General features: G+C 38.1%; 1 protein-coding gene across 1 annotated transcript; it reads left to right on the top strand.

Moving 5' to 3' along the window:
* The first annotated feature begins 624 nt into the window (after window positions 1–624).
* LOC115434170 (opsin-5-like) lies at window positions 625–17,184 on the top strand. Its single transcript, XM_030155935.1, has 6 exons — window positions 625–895; window positions 2,247–2,452; window positions 10,209–10,308; window positions 13,538–13,642; window positions 13,721–13,944; window positions 16,560–17,184. Exons 1-6 carry the CDS (start codon window positions 757–759, stop codon window positions 17,043–17,045), a joined length of 1,260 nt encoding a protein of 419 aa, XP_030011795.1. The 5' UTR covers window positions 625–756; the 3' UTR covers window positions 17,046–17,184.
* Window positions 17,185–23,488: the final 6,304 nt, after the last annotated feature.

Here is a 23,488-nt window from a genome sequence, read left to right as displayed (position 1 = left end):
CTCCAGGCCAGTTAACATAGTTGTTAGTTCTCTGTTTAAGTCACAAAATGCACATTTTCTGCATATTTATGGGATTGGGTGTAGATTTTATCCCAATTTAAATCTAAGCATATGAGGAAAAATCGAGAAGTTCTCAGACAAATGTAATAAAAAGTTTTTTAAAACTGTAAAATAATTTTTCTACATAAGTTTCATTAGAGTCTAAACACTTTTCTGTGTTTCCATCGGTAGGTTCCATCTTTGTAGAATGGCTGGGGCTGTGCTTTGACTCAGTCTTTGACATTTGTCTGAGAACTTTTTGACTCTCCCTTGTATATTTCTATTTAAAAACTTTAGTAAAAAAGATGAAACATTTAAAGAAAACAAGTTGTTTCTGAAGTGGAGACAGATGCTACATGTGGTTCAGACCATATGTTGTTTGGGTGATTTCATGTTTGATTTGTCTTTAAGCGTCTTTAATTAAATTAAAACCACTCAGCTCCACCAAAAACTTTTGTGGAAAAGCTGAGTGGACGTTTCCCTGTTGGATTTCCCCCAAAAAATCTCCATCTGCGTGGATGCTAAGCTACAGATAGGATTACCAGTGCAGTCATTTGGACAGTGAGTGGACAGGCTTTAGCGACTGTTTCTAAGCTGGATTTAAGATGCAGCGCCCAGTCATCCTCCCCGGTGCGACAGTAGTTTCCACCGCCGTCAGAAGACAGAGGCACCGTAGAAAACGACGGGGATTCATGCCTTGGCATCAAAACTTAGGCCATGGAAATAACACTGAAGGGTTATCCTGTGAAGGTGGCCAGCATCCCATGGAGGAATAACAACCTGAGCACCCTGCACACGGAGCCCCCCCTGTCCGAACAGGGAGAAACCATCATCGGAGTCTACCTCCTAGTGTTGGGTAAGTCCACTCAGAAATACAGGCCAATGAGAGAAAACCTGTCATCAATTATACATGGAATCAGTTAAACCAACTCCAACTGTATCCATTACATCCAAGGTGATTCAAAGAAATTACACATAAGGAAACTGCTTTGCGATTTTTCATCCAAACTCTCCAAAAAGAATATATGCTTAAAACAAAACCAGCTGCTGTTTCTTGTGTTTCCGAAGGTCACTTGTTGGCGAACGCAGTTGGGTTTGCATCGGTGGGATTGTTTGTCCGTTGGTCCGTGTAATCTAATGCAGTCGAGTGGTTTTGTGTAAGACTTGAGTTATAAAAAGACCTGGGAAGCTCTTGGCTTTTTATGCCCCAATGATCCCACTTTAGTGTAAAACTCTTTTATTTGTTACTATATGGTGTGTATACTATATCCCAGTCTCATGTTATCTACTGCATCTTATCTACTGTGTTATTATTGGATATCATTGTTAAAACATTGTGTGTTTTATATAAAGACACAGTTTAGGAAATGCATGGTATTTTGTCGGAGTAAATCTGTTCATTATTGACACAAAATAATACAGATATGAGGCAGAATCATACAGTGCAATATGACAGTTTAGGAAAATATGTGACGATACGATGAGTCAGCACAGTCGATATATTGCAATACAGCCCCTGACATCACCGTAATTTAATACAGTATTAGACAATACAATATGATACAGTTTAGTAAAATGTGTGACGATATGGTGAGTGTGATATATTGCGATACATCCTGACATCACAATAGTGTGTAATACAGTATGATACCCGCGTTTCTGCTGGTAAGGTTTTGCTGTGGCAAAATCCTTGCCATCACACTATACATTTCATACAAAACAATCGTCACCATTGCGTTAGACTTATTATACACATGTATAGTATATAATAGACCAGGACAAACATCCTGCCCCCTCAAATGAAAGGTTGCGAAGCTTCAGGAGGTAGAGAAAAGATAAATGAACGTTAAGTTTCATTTTCACTTCCGAGGGTGGCACGTTCCCCCGTACCCCCATAGTATTATAATCCATCAGATAGATCAGTTCCACAGAAAACACTGATACAGTGCAGTATGATGCAGTTTAGTAAAATATGGGACGATATGTGTCAGTACAGTGCGATATATTGGGACACTTCCCCTGACATCACCATATGTAATACAGTATGAGACAGTTGTTATGATGTAAGAAAATAGCACTATGATGTGATACATTACCATCATTAGCATTAGTACCAGGACAGTTGGATGCATTTCTATGTGATATACAATATGATACAACACGACTCAGCTGAACTTGTCCATTAAATCTTGTGTTTTTCTCTGCAGGATGGCTTTCCTGGTTTGGAAACAGCTTAGTGATGTTTGTCCTGTACAGACAACGAGCATCGCTTCAGCCCACGGACCTCCTCACATTAAATCTGGCCATCTCCGACGCTAGCATCTCAGTGTTCGGCTACTCCAGAGGAATATTAGAAATATTTAATATCTTGAAAGATGACGGGTATTTAGTCACTTGGATCTGGACCTGCCAGGTAAAAACCACACAAATACAAGTGTATGTTTCTGTAGAAATCACCCTCACTGTCTGGGATTTTTCTCTTTTGTCTTGAATCCTGTCATAATAGTGATGACTGTGCAGAGTTGCAAAAAATGTGCACATTCATCTGGTCTCTTGGACCAAAAACACTTAATGAAGGACAGTAACCCTTGTGTGGTGTTCAGATTGTTGTTATTCAGCCAGTGTTTGTGAGTGTGGTGGACCCGCTGCATTTGTGGGTTTTTAATTCAACATAATCAAACAATTTTATGTTAAAATACTCAGCAGATGTTTACTTCATCCCAATTACAAGCATAATACAACATAAAAGCATATATGTTTAATATTTGACTTTTGCCTTAGCTAGATCACACTTATGAATTAAGGTACTACTCGTTTTTAGTTACTTTTTTTAATAAAATGTAATATAATCAAATATGAGAGGAAAAAATTCATTTAAAAAAAATTACTCATCATTTTTCTTTTCTTGTTGTTTAGTTTTATTGTTTGATTTCTGTACAGTACAAACATAAAGGACATTTGGGATACACTGACCGTAAAGAAAACCTTTGTGACTACCAATTGGTTTCAGTAATTTGATGTTGAAAATTGTCCATTTCTCTCATATTTCATTACTCTGCTCTTCTTCAGTCCTCAATCTATGAGTCAGAATCTCCATCTCAAATAATCCATTCATAATTTGTATCCAGTCGTTAGTTGTAGGTGGTTCTAATGTGCACCATTTTTTGGTATTAGCCTTTTTACAGGCTGCTAATAGTATTTTAAACCAATATCTGTCATTTTTGATTACATTATTACCAATAATATATCACCAAGCATGTTTTAGTGATTGCATAAGTCAATATATTAACATTTGTTGAATATACATTATCCCAAAATGATGCAAGTTTAGGACATCAATTTTCTTTTAATAAAAAATGAAAACTGGTCCCACAGACCCAAACACCGCACAATGGTAAAGGAATCCGTGGAAGTGTCTTGGCGTCCCAGAGCAGTTTGCATGCGTGTGAATGTGAGTGGAGGGGATTATGCTCGTAGCCATGTGGGCCGGTGGATAAATCTGTAATGAGATTAGCGCAGTGGAGGCCTTTAACTGGAGGAACTCTTCAAAGCAGAGTAACACCTGTCAACAAGCAAACAGGAAATCAACAAAAGCTGCAGATCACCGCCACCATCCCTGATTGTGTTTTTTTAGGTAAAATATAACACCTCAGTAATGTTTTCTGGGGTTTTATTCCTGCTCGGTTCACTGCCCCCCCCCCTCGGCCTCGGCTTGAAATGAAATATTTGTCATAGTTGAAGTTCTTCCGGGATATTATTCTTGCTCTGGGCCAGTAGCTGTGGTGGAAACTGTGATATCCGTGCAGCAGCGAGCCAACTCTCCAGAGGGTCATACCAAAACAAGGCGGCGTAACCAGAACACTCTCAGCCTCTGGAGCGTTAAAGCCTCCGTCTGTGTGAGAAGGAGGTACTGTAAACCAGGGCTGTCAAACACACATTAGATCAGGCTCCACATTAAAGCCCAATGTCATCTGAAGTGGACCAGACCAGTAACATATAAGAATCAGAATACTTTATTAATCCCAGAGGAAATGATTATGTGTCACAAGTCGCTTTTCCATTGGACATCTGCACAAAACTTTACAGATATTTACTAAATGTCGAAAAAACAGAAGTGTGTAATGTCGTTTTTTCCATTAAATCACAAATTCGATGATTTGTGTATTATCGCGAGATGACACGAGAAGTCACTCCATAAACATGAACGTAAATATAGTGTTGATTTACAGATATATTCATTATTATTATATATTAGCCCTCTATCTCCTACTAAATTTAAAAAATGATTGGGTTTCCTGGTGTCCACAAATACCGACACGTTTCCTCTTCTTCTTCACTTGTTGTAACATACGTCAACATCAGTTTTTTTTAATTCACCTGACTCTAGTTGCAGAAAAAGTCTTTCCATTGCAGTTTTGTGTGATAAACCATTTGCGCTACGCCAAAAAACACCTCTTGCCAGCGCATAATAACCTATAAATAATAATCCAAATTTTTCTCTTTGTTTTAGTGTAAAAAAGAAAGAAAAGTAGAATTACATTATGAAAATGTGAATAACCCGAACAACTTAGATATAAACATGTACAACTTAAAGTTTTTTTTAAGAAATATAAGTGCATGTTTTAACAATATTATGTCTCATCTTATTATTAACACAATTTAAAGATTTAAAGACACAGTGGATCTGAAAATATACAAAACATTTAATTAACGGTACAATATTGTTAAAATTGCTCTTATTTTTTTTCATTTCTGTTCGTATTTGTTCAGGTTAATCACATTTTATTCTGAAAGCATAGTTCGTGAGGGTAAATATCCTCCTGATACCCAGAAGGTAAACATTTTCACCATTTTACATTAAATAATTGCCTTAATTGGAAACAGCATGATGCAGCAGTTTTTCGGATACATTTTTTTAATATAATGTCGTTTTCAGTGGACATTATGTAATTTTTTATTTTAAAGTAAAGCTGTGAAACTGTTGTCCCCTGCAGAGGACAAAAATGCATTGCTGGGTCTCAGGAGGATATTTGTCTAATGTAATTGGACATTTTTCACATTAAACCTCGAACAAAATTTGGACTTGTCATTATTTATAGGTTATTCTGCTGTTCTTTAGTCTGTATGTGACCCCTGAACTTAAACTGACACCTTTGACTGTGAATGTCATCGAATGAAGAACCTGATTGGATGCTTAGGCGGACCGGTTTTGGCCCCCGGGCCGTATGTTTAACACCCCTGCTGTAAATAGAGGAGCTGTCAGGTGACCTCATCTGTTAGCCTTCTGACCTGAGGTTTTCAGGTGGAGGAGAGACAGCGGGGCAGCGGCAGCCTCCGCCCACGCTGCGGTTTGACCGTCCCCCGGAGACACGGGCTCAGGGAGGGCTGGAAGGAAGGAAACCAGGGGAAAGTAAAGAAGAGACAGAAATAGAAGGAGCAGGAGGTGAAGGAGACAGGCATGTGAGCATTAGCAGATTACTGCATAAAGCATGATGGGACATGAACAGTGGCAAGTCAGGCCACATCCCAGTCTCCAGGACCCATCAAATACACTGCAGCTTAAATCAACAGTGTTAAACATGCAGACTGGGGGCCAAAACTGGGCCAGCAAAGGTCCAAGTGTGGCCTCAGGTAAAATAACAGCAGGACATATAAATAATGACTCCACATTTTCTTCTGTCATGTGAAAAAAATATTACATTATGCCTATAAATAATGACAACTTCTGTTTGTTTTAAAAAAAACTACAACAAACAAATATTAAATTGTAAAAAAAATATGTATGTTAACCCTTTAACCCCTGATTCCAGGTAAAGGTGCTGCTGTGAATCTGTGTCTGTTTCAGGTTCATGAAAGCTGCTGTGAGTACACTACAAACAAAAAGTTAAGGATATTGCTTTTTTTTTTGTCTTTTTTTTTGTTGTCATTTTTGCCATTTGGAAATAAAACTACAGTATGTCTGGTCATTAAAAAAAATGTGTTTCAATTCAATTCACACACAAAAAAGTAAAAAGCGCTGTACAAGAATCCCAACTGGAAAAAAAAAAAAAAAGCCCAAAAATTAAAAATATCCTTAATTTTTTGTTTGTAGTGTATGTGCTTGTGTTCCTTATCTTCAGTGTTTTAGGGTCAAAACAGGTGGAATAACAGAAAGAGACAAAGAGAGGAACTGAAGTTTGACAGGTTTGGACTAAATAAGGCACTAGAATGTACATCAATAAGAGATTTAGGATGTTGAACATCAACTGTGAACTGGAACACACTGAACAACAACAAGGTCCCAGTAGTTTTAGTTTTGGCTCTTTTTAAAAATGTATTAAATCAGTCCAGCTGCTTTTTGACACCTGTTTAACTCCATAAAACAGTTCCACGGTCAAAACTCAGTAAAAATGCAGTAAAAAAAAAAAAAAGGAAAATCACCACAATGCTGGACATGACAAAAAAAGCACAAGGAAATGATGTAAAAAAAAACAAACAAAAAGAAACCAAACGCTAAAACCGTCTATTTTATAGTGAGTCGGTCTCACTCACTGTTCTGTGTTTTACCCCCATTCCACAGGGGGTGAACTGAGCATGCTCCACTGTCTATGGAAAGAACAAGGGCTATTCTATCAAATTTTTCCTATTGATCAAACAGTTGAATTTTTAGGAATATTTAAAATAAATCATACATTCAGAACGCTCACCACAGACACGTCAGGGGTTAAAGGGTTAACGAGCTATCCTTTAACAATAAAATGTGAATAATCTGAACAAATATGAACAACATGAAATATCAAAAGAAAATGAAGTCCAATTTTAATTATGTTCTGCCTAAATGTTTTATGCCTTTGTAGATCTGATCTGTAATGCACATGTATAAATGATAAATGGAGGTATAATATTAAAATTACACATACTTTTCTGAAAAACAAACATTTTTTCAGGTTACTCACATCTTTTTTGTTTGAATAGTTTGCAAATGTAAATATTTTCATAGTTATTTCTTTGCACTAAAGAGAAAAAATTGGAGTTGTCATTATTTATATTAAGATAAGGTAAGACAAATCTTTATTGTCATTACACAGGAATATGTAGAACACGATATAATGAAATTGGAATAGTGTTCCCCATTGTGCAAAAAAAAAAAGGCAAACAACGATAAAACGACAAAATACATACACAGGTTATAAATTCTGTATGTGCAAAAATATATAAAAAGAACAAAGTATTGCAGACAGCTTGTTGTCAAATATGCTATTATTAATATACATGTTATTATTTTACTGGTCCGACTCATTTGAGATCAGATTGGGCTGAACGTGGAACCTGAACTAAAATGACTTTAACATTATTGGATTAAATGAATAAACGGGCACTGAACAGACACCGTCTACATGTTCGTGAGTTCAAGATAAACATCGTAACAGTCTGCCATCAGAATGCGAGTCTGAAAAAAAACGTGCGGACTGACAGTAATAGGATTAACCCCAAGGAATCAGAGAGAGACCTGAAGTGATCCACGTCAGCTGGAAACCAGAGTCAGAGTGAAACCCCATCATAAACCCACTGAAGGAGAGCGGTGATTAGCAGATAATCATTTGTCTTTACAAACAACCAACTGAGGCTTAAACCCTTCTATGTGCTGTAAAGAATGAGCCGCTCATTCTTTAGACTTTTAGGGAAACAGACGTGTTCTGTAAAACTGGTGATAAAACGACCATAATTACTATAATATATTATAATTAGTTGTATATTTACATTCCCAGCTCTGTTTGTGCCTTTTATTTTGTTTTCAGCTTTTGTTGCAATTTGGTTTCATGCTTTTTTCTATCAGTGTATTTTTCTTCTACATTCTGTTTTTTTTTTTCTTATTGCATCTTTTTCTAATACATTAAAACTATAAAACAGTGTCAACTTCATGTTGCACAAACAGAATAGGATCTGGATTATGAAATCACAAATGGCAGCTGTATTTTTGTCTTGTTTTAATGTCTTGACCTTGTTTTTATTCTTTTTTTTAATGTCATTTTCATCTAATTTTCATTTATTTTGGTCTTGTTTTCATTTTCTACTAATATTTGTTTAACCTTTTAGTTCCTTCAGCCTTCACTCAGTAGAAATAATCTAGAATTAAGCATCATAAATGTTGAAATTGACTGATCATGGTAACATGTTTCGGCCATTTCACCCAGACATAAAGTGAAGATTATCGGCTAATTTACTCAAACAGATCGTCCACATTAAAAGCCTTCAGCCCTTTTTGTCAGTTTCCTGTTTATCCAACGACTGGAGGAGACCTTCAGCTGCATCATCTCTATCTAATTATGCCGCTAATTATGCAAGGCAGTGTGTTTCCTAAAAATGACCACTGTTGCAAAATCATTCGCAATTTATGTGTGTTTAACTGGGCAGGTTCTGCGTGTAATGCAAGTGGACACGATGGGTTCCACACCAAACCTGGAATGAGACTGAGGTTCATGAAAAACCTGCATGTCTGCATTAGAAAAACCACTAGGATCATCAAGTTTAACACAGTGTCTTTATTTATAGCAGTATATAAGACCATTTCAAACCATGTGGTCCAGGTAAAATGCACTGGCACCTGGGTAGTTTTTCATGTCCCAATTTTGGTCCTGTTTTTGGCCCCAAAATCTTATGAAAAATTCATTAATTATGGGTTGGCTCAGAGCAAGAATATAATTTTTTTTTTTGCATTTATCTGAGGTCATCATTAGGTTCATCATGGGGGAAATATGTCTACATTTACCTTTTTATTATTGGGTCTAAATAGCTGGAAAAGTGCCAGGTACCAAAATAAACCCAGTTTCATAGAAGCACCCATTTACAAATCTGTATTGAATAACTTAAAATGTCTTTAAAAGGTATTAGATGTCATATGGCAGGTCTTCAGTTTTGTTGTATGGTGTTTAAATGTCCACGCTGCAAAGAAAGTAACGTTAGTCAACTCAGTCCCACTTGTTCCAACCCAACAATTTATATTGAAATTAGGACCCAATTATCGCTAACTTTGCAGAAATGATCACAGAACATTCAGCCTAACACATATACAGTCGTTAGTCACCTGAGAAAGCTGCCTTCATATGGTCATGAGATGGGAATTAAATTAGAGCACTAAGTCGCTTTAAAAAGTCTTAAAGGAAAAAATCAGCCACCTCGTAAACATTGGATCAGCCTTATTTGATCTGGGAAATGAAAAAATGTTGGGTTTTTTGTTGGTTTTGAAGCAAATCACTTTTTTTCTTTCATGTCAGTAATGTCTGTTTCTGAAAATGGCACTAGAAATTATAGTTTTTATTTACTTACTACTAGTGATGCCTGATCTGGATTTTTTTGCTTCCGATCCGATTTTTATTTTAGGATTAGTTTTGCCGATACCGATCCGATACCGACTTAAAGTTGAAGCTTGGTACCAGTCGTGTGTATGTCAAATTATATTAAATTCCAATCAATATTTGTTGAGTTCTAATTTTACATGTGTGGTAAATGGGATTTTCAGTGTTAAATGTAAATGTCCACAGAGTCCACATTCCACAGTGGATGTGGACAATTTTGTGCCAGATACAAGATATTGTTCTAAGCTATGGGTGGATCAAATTGGAGGCTAATCGGAGTCGTTTTAAATTTTTTATGAATTTTAGAAAATTGCTCAATGACGACAGGAAAATTGTAGATGTTGTGACCTTGCTGTGACCTTGAACTTTGGCCTACTTGGCCCAAAATTTGATGGGTTGGTCCCAGGGCCTAGGCCTATCTGTGGGGAAGATTTGGTGAAGATAGGTGGAATAGTTTTCCTGCAAAGTTAATAACTAACAAACAAACAAACAAACAAACACGCAAACAAACAAACAAACACATAAAGCAAAGTGATCACAATACCTCCTGGCGGAGGTAAAAACGCCAGATCAGTAGCTGATACTGATCTGTAGATCGGATCGGAACATCCTTACTTACTACTAAGAATATGAATAAAAACCAGTGCAAGGGGCTATTTAAAAAGAAAAACAAAAGGTCTTAAAAAGTCTTAAATTAAACTTGTAGAAACCTGTTGGAACCCTGTCAAATAAAATTCATCCTGTGGGCCGACCCGGACCCTTTTGCGGCCGGTTTTGACCCACGGGCCGTATGTTTAACCCCCTGCTCTAACCCTTTTGTCCGTCTTCTTCCAGGTCGATGGTTTCTTTACTTTGCTGTTCGGCCTCGCCAGCATCAACACCTTGACCGTCATCAGCATCACCAGATACATTAAAGGCTGCCATCCCAACAAAGGTCAGAACAGTGGCAGAAAACAGATGCGTCACACTCTGCCCTCCTCACATTCCACCAGCTCTTATCTGAGTAAAAGTGCGTTTTCCACTGCTAATGAAACCTTATTACGACTGGAGCTGTGGAAATAACGACCACCTCTCTCCAGCAATTTCGTTTACACGTTGCCAGCGTGTCATTAAGTTAATTTGAGGTGACATTTTCTATTTTGGGCTGTAATTGATGCTGAAGAATGTCTTAATTATGTGGAAATTAGGTGGAGGAATGTCTTGTGTTGTCACTGTGGGAGAAGAGTTTGTACTGTGTTTGTGGTTCTTCACAGAATACAAGCTCCATAAACCTGTGTGTTTTTTACAGCATGGGTTAATCCGTCCACATCAGTCGTACATGTGGGAAAACACACATTATGTGATGTGTGTGTGAAGCCTGACTGAAGAGTCTGTGGAATGCTGACTGTAATTAGTTTGGATCCAGATAAGGAAATGTGATTTTAATGTGATTTTAAGTCGACATGAAATGAATTTAGGTGTGTAAAAACCCAGCAGCAGCAACACAGATGTTTCTGTTTGATGTATTTACACAAGATCGTGCAAGAAACGTTACTTAACCCTTTGAAGCAGAGGTCTCAAACATGCGGCCTGGGGGCCAAATCTGGCCCGCCAAAGGGTCCAGTCCAGGCCCACAGGATGAATTTCACTAAGATATGAATCATTTTAGTTCAGGTTCCACATACAGACCAATTTAATCTCCAGTGGGTCAGATCAGTCAAATGCTATCATAATAACCTATAAATACTCACAACTGCAAATTGTTCTCTTGTAAATGTAAATATTTTCATGTCATTTTAGTGTATTTACACTAAAACAAACCATCATTTCACAAAAACATGAATAACCTGAACAAATATGAACATTCTGAAATGTCTGAAGTGCATGTTTACCAACATTCTGCCTGTTATTAAAGTTTTGTGTATTTGTTGATCCACTGTGATCTGTAAGTTGTAATGTACATGTGTAAATGATAAACTGAGACATAATATTTTAAAATTGCACTTTGTTTTCTTAAGAAATTTCAGTTTGTTGATGTTTATCACAATATTTTAAAGGATAGTTTGTAGATGTAAACATTTTCATCACATAATTTTACTTTTTTTGCTCTAAAACATGGAGAAAAATTTGGAGTTGACATTATTTATGTATTATTATGCTTTTATTTCACTGTTCGGCCCACTTCAGATTAAATTTGGCTTAATGTGGCCCCTGAACTAAAATGAGTTTGACCCCCCTGCTTTTAACTCTAACCCTAAAATGGTTCATCTAGTCTTTTCTTCTTCGTTTGACTATAAAAAGGTGAGAAAATATCCTGTGACTGAGTCCTTTTGCCCATTTTTCTAGAGCACTTAAAATTTTAAAAATCTATCAGTCATTTACTATTCACTACATGTTATAATTCTGCTAAAACAGCTTCTTCTCCAGCTTCTAATACAGGCCTGAGTGAAATTACTGTAATGACCCAATAAAACCTGTTAAGCGCAGTGTGTCAGGTTTTAGAAATGTTGAAATTTTTTCAATTGCACAAACAGTGACAGAGTTACATCCATCCAAACTGTAAATACACAGGGTTTGTCAGGGATGACACATCAGGTTTTAGAGTTAACTCTCTGTAATGTCAAAATATTTTCATATAATTGTTTTTGTTTTTTTTTAAACTTTTTTTCTTTGCATTTTTTGTATTTGATCAACTTGTCATAAACGAAAATACCACATACTCAATAACTGTCATATTTTTAATCCTTTAAACACCATAGTTGTAATGTAAACAAACCATATTTTTTGCTTTTTTGATTAAAAACATATGGTTTGTTTAGTTGGTTCTTCAAAGGGATAAGGAACCAACTAAACAAACTATACTTTTTCATCCAAAAAACATCACATTTTTTTCCTTTTTTTTTGTCAATGTACTACATAAAAAATGGATTATTTATTTATTTATTTTTCATCCTGTCATATGTCAGGGATTAACACCAACATTGGTTCATATCATTATTTTTGGTTCTAGGTCAAATGTTCAATGTGTCAGTGTGTATTTTGTACTCACTTGGTTGAAGGGTGTTAGTGTAGGAACTGAACACTGTTTATTATGGGATGGTTTTAGTAGATGGATCAGAATTTTTAAAAATTATGCAAAAATTAACACGTTTTGAATTCTGACCTGAAACAATTTGTGAAAAATAATTTGACCTTTAATAACATGAAGTTCAAAGTGTGTGTAATACGCTCACCTGGATACGTGAAGGTTAATAACACTAAAGGATGACGTGCACAGGAGAAAATACAGGATTATTTTTCTCAAATGCATTAAAACCCAGGAACGATGAGGAGCAGAAAGTACTTTTTTTTTTCCCAGTTAAGTTTTTATTAAAATTCTTTACACATATATTTTACAAAACAACAAAAACAAACCAACCAACATTGCTTGGGTATGTTACACATATTTCAATACATTTGCATTATCCAGTCTTTCCATCATTCTTTGCTCTGTAAACAGTCCGTTTGTTCCACTTTTTGTCCATTTGTTCTTCCTGTAGGCGCAGTCTGTGAGTCACCCTTTCCATTGTATATATTCCTTCAATAATTACGATCCACTGGTCCTGTGTTGGTGGTTCTGTCCTTCCCCAGTTCCTCGTAATCGCTTTTTTGCAAGTCAGAAAGTACATATTTATTGTGTTTTAGAAGAAAAGTTCAGTATCTTAAGAACAGACCTGAAAGAAATTAGAACAAGACTTTTCTTTAAAAAAACAAAAACAAAAAGGATACATCAACTTTTGAATTCTGACCTAAACAAATTGTGAAACATAACATGACCTTTTAATAACATAAAGTTCAAAGTGTGCATAATACGCTCACCTGGATACCAGAAGGTTAAACTAGTTCTAATTGGGATGAAGACTGTGTGTAGATAAACGTCCGAGTGTTTCTTTTCTTCCTGTTGTACGACTGTGTGTCCTTTGTTAACAGACGTTCTTTTCAGTTGCAGATGTTTTGCCAAAAGGGATCATTGTTCAAAAAATGTCACCATCTGACCTTCAGACCGAGGCGTGAATGCTAAATGCCTCTCACTTCTACCGCTCTGTTTTCCAAAGTCACAACATTTCTGACCTTTTTAAGAATTCGTGCAATCAAAGAAGTGTTTGACAGCTTGTAAATATGTGGTGTCCTTGTGTGTACTGCAGCGTACTGCATTAGCATGAACACCATCGCCGTGGCTCTGATCTGCATTTGGACCGGCGCCATGTTCTGGTCTGTGGCTCCGTTACTGGGATGGGGCAGTTACACAGGTCAGACAACATAATAACAACACAACTACAGCAACTGTGGGCAGATGGGAAAGTCTGACCCGTGTTTTGTGTCCTCAGACCGGGGTTATGGGACCTGCGAGGTGGACTGGACCAAAGCCAACTACTCCACCATCCATAAGTCCTACATCGTCTCCATCCTCATCTTCTGCTTTTTCATCCCCGTCATCATCATGCTCTTCGCCTACGTCTCTATTATCAACACTGTCAAAAGCACAAACGCCATGTCAGCTGATGGTTTACTCACCTCCCGACAGAGGAAGGTGGAGAGAGATGTTACAAGGGTAAGAAAAAAGTTTATTTTATTTTTTTAACCCTTTGAAGACAGCGTGTCTCCAGTGACACATTTAGCATTTTTGCGGCTTTTAAATTGCCATAATTCCTGAACTGCTATTTTGTCGATGCTTTCTATTAGTCTAGAACATATTAGGGTAGAGGTCTGCATTAGCTGAGGGGGAGGGGTGGAAGTGGGCGGGGCTTAGAGCAGCTAAGTGTAGTTGGTGAGAGAGAGATGGAAGATTTTCATTAGAGCTGCAACCAGTTAATCGATTAGGTGCTTGAAGCGAATGCAAAAATTCACGATTTGATTAATCGACTCGAATTGATTGAAGGGACATATTCAATTGCAGTTTTCCTGAATTGAAGCTTCTTTGTGCGTCACAATAAGTGTCCGTGTGAAACGCAACACTGGAACCAATGTTTATCAGCAGAGAAATGAAGGAAACAAAGCTTTGATTCAGGAGAATTGTGGTTGAATGATTTTTTTTGGATCACTTTGAGTCGATTAATCAGTTGCAGCTCTAATTTTTATTACTTTTAGCAACATTTTAGAGAGATTTTAGTGGTGAGTTCTTGTAAATAATTGTATATAGTAGTGATAGTGATGTTTTGGAGTGTTCTACTAGTGCAGTGTTTTTCAACCTTGGGGTCAGGACCCCACGTGGGGTCGCCTGGAATTTCTAGTAATTGATAAAAAAATGTAAATAAATTACTAATAAAAAATATTTTTTAATGATTCAATATATGTTGTATTATAATTAAAACGCCACACTTTTCCCTAATAAAAATCCAGTTCAAATAAAATGCAGGGTATAACATCTGAGAAGGCATATCTGGATTGACCCGATCATGTGACCACATACGTTACAACGCTTAAACCTGTTGAAACTGGACCGAACAGAGAAGGGAAAGGTTTCTTCACCTGTCTGGCCCTGCTAAGACATCTAAGAGAAAAATGTCTGGGGTCGCCATGAATTTGTGGTGTTAAAATGAGGTCACGAGCCAAAAAAGGTTGGGAACCACTGATCTAGTGTGTCTTGTGTTTTTGTTGAGTTTCACAGTTTTTTTTCACTTTTTTTATCTGAATTTTTGCAGTTTGTTTAGGTCATGGATAGTTGTATTTGATCTATAAATACTCTCTAAATGTGTGTATATTTGTATATATGTGTAACTCTATAGTCAGATCTCTCCAGTTCATACACAGATGCAGTGTGTGTATTTGAATCAGCTGATGGGCTCTGTCTACAACTAGACACACAGTGAACACAGACTATAAACAGGATCCAAATGACACCAAAGAACCAAAAAGAAAAAAAAAAATAAAGAAAATAAAGAATTCCATTTAAAATAGTAAAATATCACTCCTTTAAGTTCTGTTGCCATAAACTTGTTTTGTTTAAATGTGTCTGTTAAATGTCCAAACTGCAAAGAAAGTAACATTATTCGACTCAGTTCCACCCATTCCAACCCGACCATTTATATTGAAAATTTGAACCAATTATTGATAAATTTTCAGCCCCCAGCGAGAAATAACTCTGAACAGTGGGAATCAAGGCGTTTTTCTAAATTCTCGGAGTCATGAATTTTTGCCAGTTTGGCCACGAAATAGGCTGTGAAATGGGCATTAAATTCTGTTCTAATTAGTCTTGAAAAGGTCTTAAAAGTCTTGAATTTAACTTGTAGGAACCCTGATAATAAATACAGTTTTGGAAAAAATTCTTCGCCCACCCTTTGTTTATTCTTCAGTTTCTCGTTCATTTTAATGCCTGGTCCAACTAAAGGTCCACTTGTTTGGACAAATATAATGATACCAACAACAATAGGTCATAGTAGTTTAATTTCAGAGCTGATACCTATCCATTTAAAATGTTTTCTTGATAAAAACCAAAATCACTTCAGTTCTTCCATCAGTATCTGTCATTGTACTGATAAAAACAGTGCTTTTAGACATTCCATGTTTTCTTTTCTGTCTGTTTTAGTCACATGACACACACAGGAGTTAGGACTGGATTACATAACCATTGTTTTTGATGACTTTTGATGGTCTAATAATTTTTTCCACGACTGTATAAAAAAAACAAAAAACGCAAGCCTGTTTTTAATTTTTTACTTTAACACACTGTTTTAAGCATTTCTTACATATAATAATGATAATTAATGGACAGATATTGAAAGTTAAAAATGTCATTTTCTGACACTTATTGCAACAACAGCATAACTAAATCCTGTTTTAACCTCCTAAGACCCAGGAAATGTCAGCAAAGTACCAGCTTTTTTTGTTTTTTTATTAAATAAGTGCCTGTATTGGAAACATCATGATGCAACAGTTCTTTCATATGCAGTTTTTTTTTTTTTTAATTTTATGGAATGTCCTTTGTGGACAGTTTTCGTTTTTTTGTATAAAATTGTGAAACTCTTGTCCACAAATGTGGACAGAAAACCCATAGCTGGGTCTGAGGAGGTTAATGGTCGTCCTCACAGGGTTCAGAGTTTGTTGAAAAGGTTTGTTGTCACAGTAAGACGTGTCTTTACAGCTCGACTTTAAAGTTCCTTCTCTGCAGTAAATGTGCTCTCACGTTTATTCCAGCGGTGACAATTGCTCCCTCATGTTCTCGTCTAGATTTCCATTGTAATCTGCACGGCTTTCATCATGGCCTGGTCCCCATATGCCGTGGTATCGATGTGGTCGGCCTGGGGCTTCCACGTGCCCACCACCACCAGCATCTTCACACGTCTGTTCGCCAAGTCCGCCAGCTTCTACAACCCGCTCATCTACTTTGGCATGAGCTCCAAGTTCCGCAAAGACGTGTCGGTGCTGCTGCCGTGCGCGAGGGACCGCAGGGAGGTGGTTCGTCTGCAGCACTTCAAGAACATCAAAGCCAAGGCCGAGACTCCGCCCCCCAACCCGAACCCGTCGGCGCCGTCACTTCCTGCGAAACACCCCGAGGTGAAGTACATGACAGAGAAGACGCATCAGTCCAGTCCTGACAATGATTCAGGGGTGAACAGCCCGCCGCAGACGCCGCCGTCCGACCCGCAGGAGGTCTTCCACGTTGACCCGGCGTCTCACGTTGAAACGTCAGAGTACTGGAGCGACAGACTCTGAAGACTCCGCCCACTTCACCTGAACCGATACTTGAATTCACAAGGGGAGATTAAGAGTATTTTTGTATGTTTTGGTCTTACCCATGGTACTGAAGTGTGAAAAATGTGTAACTGCTGTCAATAAATGTTCTGAGTTTTAACGCCTGTGTGTACGAGGTGTTTTCATTCTGTGGTTTTTGCATCTTCTACTGCACGAAAAGTCGCGGAACTCAAGGTTCTTCATTTAAAACATTTATTAATAAATGTGTCAAAATACAAAAAATGCAACATCAACAGTTCAAGCTGTTTGTGGATTTAACTAGTGACAAATGACACCAAAGAACCAAAAAAAAAAAAAAAAAATCAAGAACATGAAGAATTCCATTTAAAAAAGTAAAATATCACTCCTTTAAGTTGAGTTGCCATAAACTTGTTTTATTTAAATGTGTCTGTTAAACGTCCGAACTGCAAAGACACTAACATTAGTCGACTCAGTTCCACCCGTTCCAACCCAAACATTTATATTGAAATTTGGAACCATTTATTGAAAACTTTTCAGCCCCCGGTGAGAAATGACTGAACAGTGGGAATGAAGGTGCTGGAGTAAATAAATACATTTTCCTAAATTCTAGGAGTCATACATTTTTGCCAGTATGACACACGAAACTCAAGGTTCTTCATTTAAAACATTTACTAAAAAATGTGTCAAAATACAAAAAATGCAACATCAACAATTAAAGCTGTTTGTGGGTCTAACTAGTGGTGGTCGGTCAGAGAAACTGTATCCCTCCACATCGACCATCTGCTAATAATTAATCACACATATAAAAAAACATAAGACCAAGATGACTTTACAATAACAGATCATTGTGATAATTACAGCTGTTTGTTTGTATTAACAGTCCATTATTCTGCCCATAGACGTCCTTTAACCACCAACTGCACATAATCTGCACAGTGTCATAGTAATGTCAGAATATTTTTCATATAGTGTGTTTTTAACTTACATTTTTAAAAATTTCATCAACTTGAGTCATAAACAAAAATACCAAATACTCTATAACTCATATTTTTAACCCTTTAAATGCTGTTTGTAATTTAAAAAAAAAAAAAAAAATTGCTGCAAAAAAACCCACAAGAATCTTAAAACAAACAAACAAAAAAAAAAACTACATATAAATTGGATTAGTTATTTAATTTTTTTTCATCCTTTCATATGTCAGTGATTAACGCCAACATTGGTTAATATACTCTATTATTTTTGGTTCTAGGTCAAATGTTAAATGTGTCAGTGTGTATTTTGTACTCACTTGGTGGACATGAGTATAAAATTGTTTACAATGGGATGATTTTAGTGGATTGGTCAGAATTTAAAAAATCATGCAAAAATGAACAACTTTTAAATTCTGACCTTAAAAAATTGTGAAAAAGAATATGGCCTTTAATAAGATGAAGTGTAAAGTGTGTAAAATATGTTCACCTGGATAAACATGAACTGAAGACAATAACAGGAAGTTTGATTCTACCATCTTTACTACGTACGAACTCCGAAAGAAATCAGATAATGTTCTGAAACGAATAAACCAGTTTTTTTTCATTATTGTTTTTCCATAAGTTCACGTTTATTTTATAAAAGGGAAGTGGACACAGTTTAACTCAGACCAAATATGATAAATATCTATAAACCTTCTAAAGTTTCAAGTAACTCAGTTACATTTTCATCCAAAAACACCCAAAAAATGTTTCCTTTTTTTTTTCTCAAACTGCTACATAAAAGTTGTATTAGTTTTTATTTTTTTCCTCCTTTTATATATCAGTGATTAACACCAACATTGGTTCATATTTATTATTATTTTTGGTTCTAGATCAAATATTAAATGTGTCAGTGTGTATTTTGTACTCACTTGGTAGAAGGGTGTTAGTGTAGGAATTTAACACTGTTTATTTGGGATGGTTTTAGTGGATGAATCAGAATTTTGAAAAATTATACAAAACAGAACAACTTCTGATTTCAGACTTAAAACAAATTGTAAAAAAATGATATGACCTTTAATAACATGAAGTGCAGTGTGCACAATACGCTCCCCTGGATACCAGAGGTTTAATCGTCTTTTATCTCAGTAACTTTGTTTTGTTTTAATCCTCGTAGACAGGATCACATCAACTACAAATGCAGTCGTGTGTTGAGACGAGATTCACAGAAACATCTGGAAACACTGAGTGTTTGTTGGGCTGATCTGAGGCGTGCGATGGTACATTAAGGCCGTTTCCTCTGTTGGACCTGAGGGTGTTTTAGCGTCACATCCCCTGGATATTCAACCCAGAACACCAGACAGACAGAACCAGTACCCAGGTCCACTAGTACCAACACACGGTCCAGTAACAGGACCATCAGACAAATGGAGTTAAAGGTGCAGTCTGTAGGAATTCTGTTCTCAGTCATTCTAAAAGGGCCTTGACTGTCAGCAGACATGAAGGAATCCTGTTCATTTCAAATCCTGAGCTCACTGACACTAGTAGTCCACACAGAATGTTTGCATTTGAAAAGCTCAGTGTCAGCCCCCAAATGATGTTTCTGATGTCATTGTGTGTTTTGGTCTGAGGCTCCGCCCATCACCTGTCTGCCAATCACAGTCAGTACCTTTGTTCATCCAGGTTGGCAGTTCCACTGAGCTGCAGCTGAACATTTCTGATCACAAATGTCTGACCTTAATAAACCTGAAAGGACTGGGATTATTCCAAATACGACAAAGTGACAAAGTGAGAAACACAACAAGGAGATGTATAGGAGATGATTTAGAAACATGGAGACGACTGAAAGAGGAGAAGAATTTGAAGACGGACGCCGGCTCTGCCTTAGTCAGACCACCAGAAGAACCAGTGAGAGCCGGGGACGCTGTCTGCACCCGGTCCCAGACCGCTGGTCCCTTCTCTGGGGGCCAGGCTGCAGTCTCTTCTCCTGGCCCTGGTGAAGAGACCAGGTACAGGTGTAGGACTTATCTGTTCCCATGGTAGGTCCTTGTAGTTCAGTGTTTTCTGCGGCAGTGACCTCTGTGCAATCCCCGTACGGGGTGGGGGGGGTGGGGGGTTAGGGTTAGGGTTATGGGCAAAAGTTTCACAAAAGGTATGGATAATAGTGTTAGGTATGATTATGACATCAGTATATGTTTGGTTTCAAAACAATTGACGTAGTGCCTGCTGAGAAAAAACAACTACATGTTCATTGTAAATTTTGCTTCCCCACCCTGTATGTATATATGAAAAATAAAGAAATGAAAAAATTTAAACAAAAATTAAAAATCCTAAACCATCTTAATCTTGTTTTTTCCTTTATTATTTTATTATTTTTGTTTTATTGTTATTCATGTTTTTACATTTGTCGTTTTCATCATTATGTCTGTTTATGTTGTTTTTATCTTGTGTTTTTGATGTCTTTTTTTTGTTTTGTTGCCACTTTTTACGTCATTTTCATCCTTTTTTTCTGTTGTTTCAGTCTAACGTCATGTTGTTACATTATAAATGAAAAATACAAGAAAAACACATGCAATGTGACAGGAGCATGTATTTGATTCCATTAGAACCTGCCTTTGGTCCCATTAGAACCTTCCTTCGGTCCCAGTAGAACTTTCCTTTGGTCCCATTAGAACCTGCCTTTGGTCCCAGTAGAACCTGCCTTTGGTCCCATTAGAACCTGCCTTTGGTCCCAGTAGAACCTGCCTTTGGTCCCATTAGAACCTGCCTTTGGTCCCAGTAGAACCTCCCTTTGGTCCCAGTAGAACCTCCCTTTGGTCCCATTAGAACCTGCCTTTGGTCCCAGTAGAACCTCCCTTTGGTCCCAGTAGAACCTGCCTTTGGTCCCAGTAGAACCTCCCTTTGGTCCCAGTAGAACCTGACTTTGGTCCCAGTAGAACCTGCCTTTGGTCCCATTAGACCCCCATGCATGCTGGTCCAGACCCCTGTCCACATCCACATGATCCCTTTGAACATCATTCCTTACATTAGTACCGTTACTGCATGGTTCCGAACAAAGCAGGTCCACTCACTGTTCATGCACAGGTGGACCTTCCAGACCCTGCAGACCACATTGAACCTCAGACTGGGGACTCGGTGTCCTACCTGTTACTGTCACAGTCTTGTAATGTATGCGGTAATGACCAAAAATACAGTCTACTCTCGTTAAACCACCCGCCGTTATACCGCCATTTCCGCCTATCGCCATCCGCCAGCCCAGTTCCATGCACAAACAACACTTCTACCATTGATTTCCCGACCGTTATACCGCCAGCGTGATTGCCATCGAGTACACATAAATTTTAACAATGCACTGAAACAAACGCGCCAGACGCTGATCGCGACAAGCTACGAGCAGGTCTACGGAACGGCCACCGTTCATTTATCGCAGAACACTCAGTAGGTCAGGATGTCGGGAAGAGGACGTGGGATTAAGCCAAAGCCTCAAGATGATGGGGTGTCATTTCCCGACACGGTATAATAATGCTTAAAATGTTTCCCCACTTTAAATGATCCCTTACAACATAACAGAATCAAGATTTATTTAGAAACGCAATTAGAACGGGTTAACGGAGGCAGCATAGACATCATATAGTAAAGACATGCACATTATGGACGCAACCCGTTGTAACGCCATTTTTGCTATACCGCCAATTTGGCCGTGAACGGAAGTTGGCGGTATAACGAGAGTAGACTGTCGTTGAAAAGTTTCCTGATAAAGTGTTAAGAGTCTGGTTTATTCCAGCTCTAAATGTAACGTGTCATGAGATAGCTTTAGTTATGATGTGACTGAAGAAATAATGTTTGATTGATTGATTGAATTTGCAAGAACAAAACAAAGGAAAGAAAGAAAACATTAAACCTTGGCAACAGAATAAAAATAAACCTTAAAGCAGTGTTTTTCAACCTTGGGGTCAGGACCTCACATGGGGTCACCTGGAATTCAAATGGGTTTGCCTGAAATTTCAAGTAATTGATAAAAAAAACAAAAACAAAAACCTACTAATAAAAAATATATGATGAGTTGAGAGACAATCCCAATCAATAAAAGACATGACAAACTGTGGCTGTGAAACTACAGCGCTGTGGTTCTGTTTCTGTGTCAGATGTTCATTGTGGTCAGTTTCAGATGCTGCAGCTCTTTCATAATTCATAGTTTCAGTTCTTGTTTGTTCAGTATTAATTGTCCTCCTTGTAAATCCCAGCTGGACTGACTGGACAGATCCTGACCCTTTGTGCAGTAATCTACACCTGGATTTACTGCCTCCATCCACAATGATATACATTATATAGACTAAATGTCCTCTAAAATTAACCTGTAGTTGAAACGTAGGATAGCAAACAATTACATGATCAAAAACAAATTCATTTTAGCAAAAAAAGTCTCCGCTTTGAATGTCTTGGGTCGCCACAAATGTGTGATGTTAAAATGGGGTCACGAGCCAAAAAAGGTTGGGAACCACTGCACTAAAGACAAATCATTTCTAAAGTATATTAACTAATTATTGAATTTAAATGGTTTTGGAGTCCTGGTAATTATGGGTTTATGGCTCAGCTCCACCCCTCAGTCTAATCCCCCTCTAAAATGTGTTGTTTTATTCAAGTGTCGACGGTCAACAACAGCCACCTGCAGGAGTTTTTGACATCAGAGGAAACGCTGTGGTGCCATTTTAGCGAAAAACTGTCAAAACACGTCCATCATTGGGGTGTGGTGAAGCAGGACGCTGAGCCTGTGCACCTAATGGCAGCGCTGACAGAAAAATGAACCGCTGCAAAGAAAACTCCACTCAGGATTGTTTTTTTTCTACAAACGTCAATGGGCAATTATCTACCCGAGCCACGAAAGTTTAATCCAAAAAGAAAAAAAAAAAAAGAAATCAGCTCCTGGGGTGGTGTGTGTGTTTGTGCAAAGACCATAATCACACACACAATGAGCTCTTTTACAGCAGCTTTGAAAACCTGCAAATCAAAACGGCCTCGGCGTCAGAGACCACACCGCGTCACGGCCCGACTCTGAGCCCATGTGACCCGAATAAACCCCCTGGCCCCGCCCCCACGTTCACACAGGACGTCACACATCAACCCAAACCCACTGAGCGCCGTGGACCCCAGGCCTCTGTGGACCAGGCCTCTGTGGACCCCAGGCCTCTGTTAACCCCAGGCCTCTGTTAACCCCAGGCCTCTGTGGACCAGGCCTCTGTGGACCCCAGGCCTCTGTGGACCAGGCCTCTGTTAACCCCAGGCCTCTGTGGACCAGGCCTCTGTTAACCCCAGGCCTCTGTGGACCAGGCCTCTGTGGACCCCAGGCCTCTGTGGACCCCAGGCCTCTGTTAACCCCAGGCCTCTGTGGACCCCAGGCCTCTGTGGACCCCAGGCCTCTGTGGACCCCAGGCCTCTGTGGACCAGGCCTCTGTGGACCCCAGGCCTCTGTGGACCCCAGGCCTCTGTGGACCA

Source organism: Sphaeramia orbicularis, chromosome 15 (assembly GCF_902148855.1).
Source record: "Sphaeramia orbicularis chromosome 15, fSphaOr1.1, whole genome shotgun sequence".
NCBI classification, from domain to species: Eukaryota; Metazoa; Chordata; class Actinopteri; order Kurtiformes; family Apogonidae; genus Sphaeramia; species Sphaeramia orbicularis.
Note: the sequence above shows the minus strand (reverse complement) of the source record. Positions and strands in the feature narration are given on the sequence as shown.

Coding starts and splice junctions, on each gene's coding strand:
- LOC115434170 (XM_030155935.1), top strand. CDS start 757: ATGGAAATAACACTGAAGGGTTATCCTGTGAAGGTGGCCAGCATCCCA. Junction 896..2,246: donor AGTCTACCTCCTAGTGTTGG/GTAAGTCCACTC, acceptor TTTTCTCTGCAG/GATGGCTTTCCTGGTTTGGA. Junction 10,309..13,537: donor AGGCTGCCATCCCAACAAAG/GTCAGAACAGTG, acceptor TGTGTACTGCAG/CGTACTGCATTAGCATGAAC.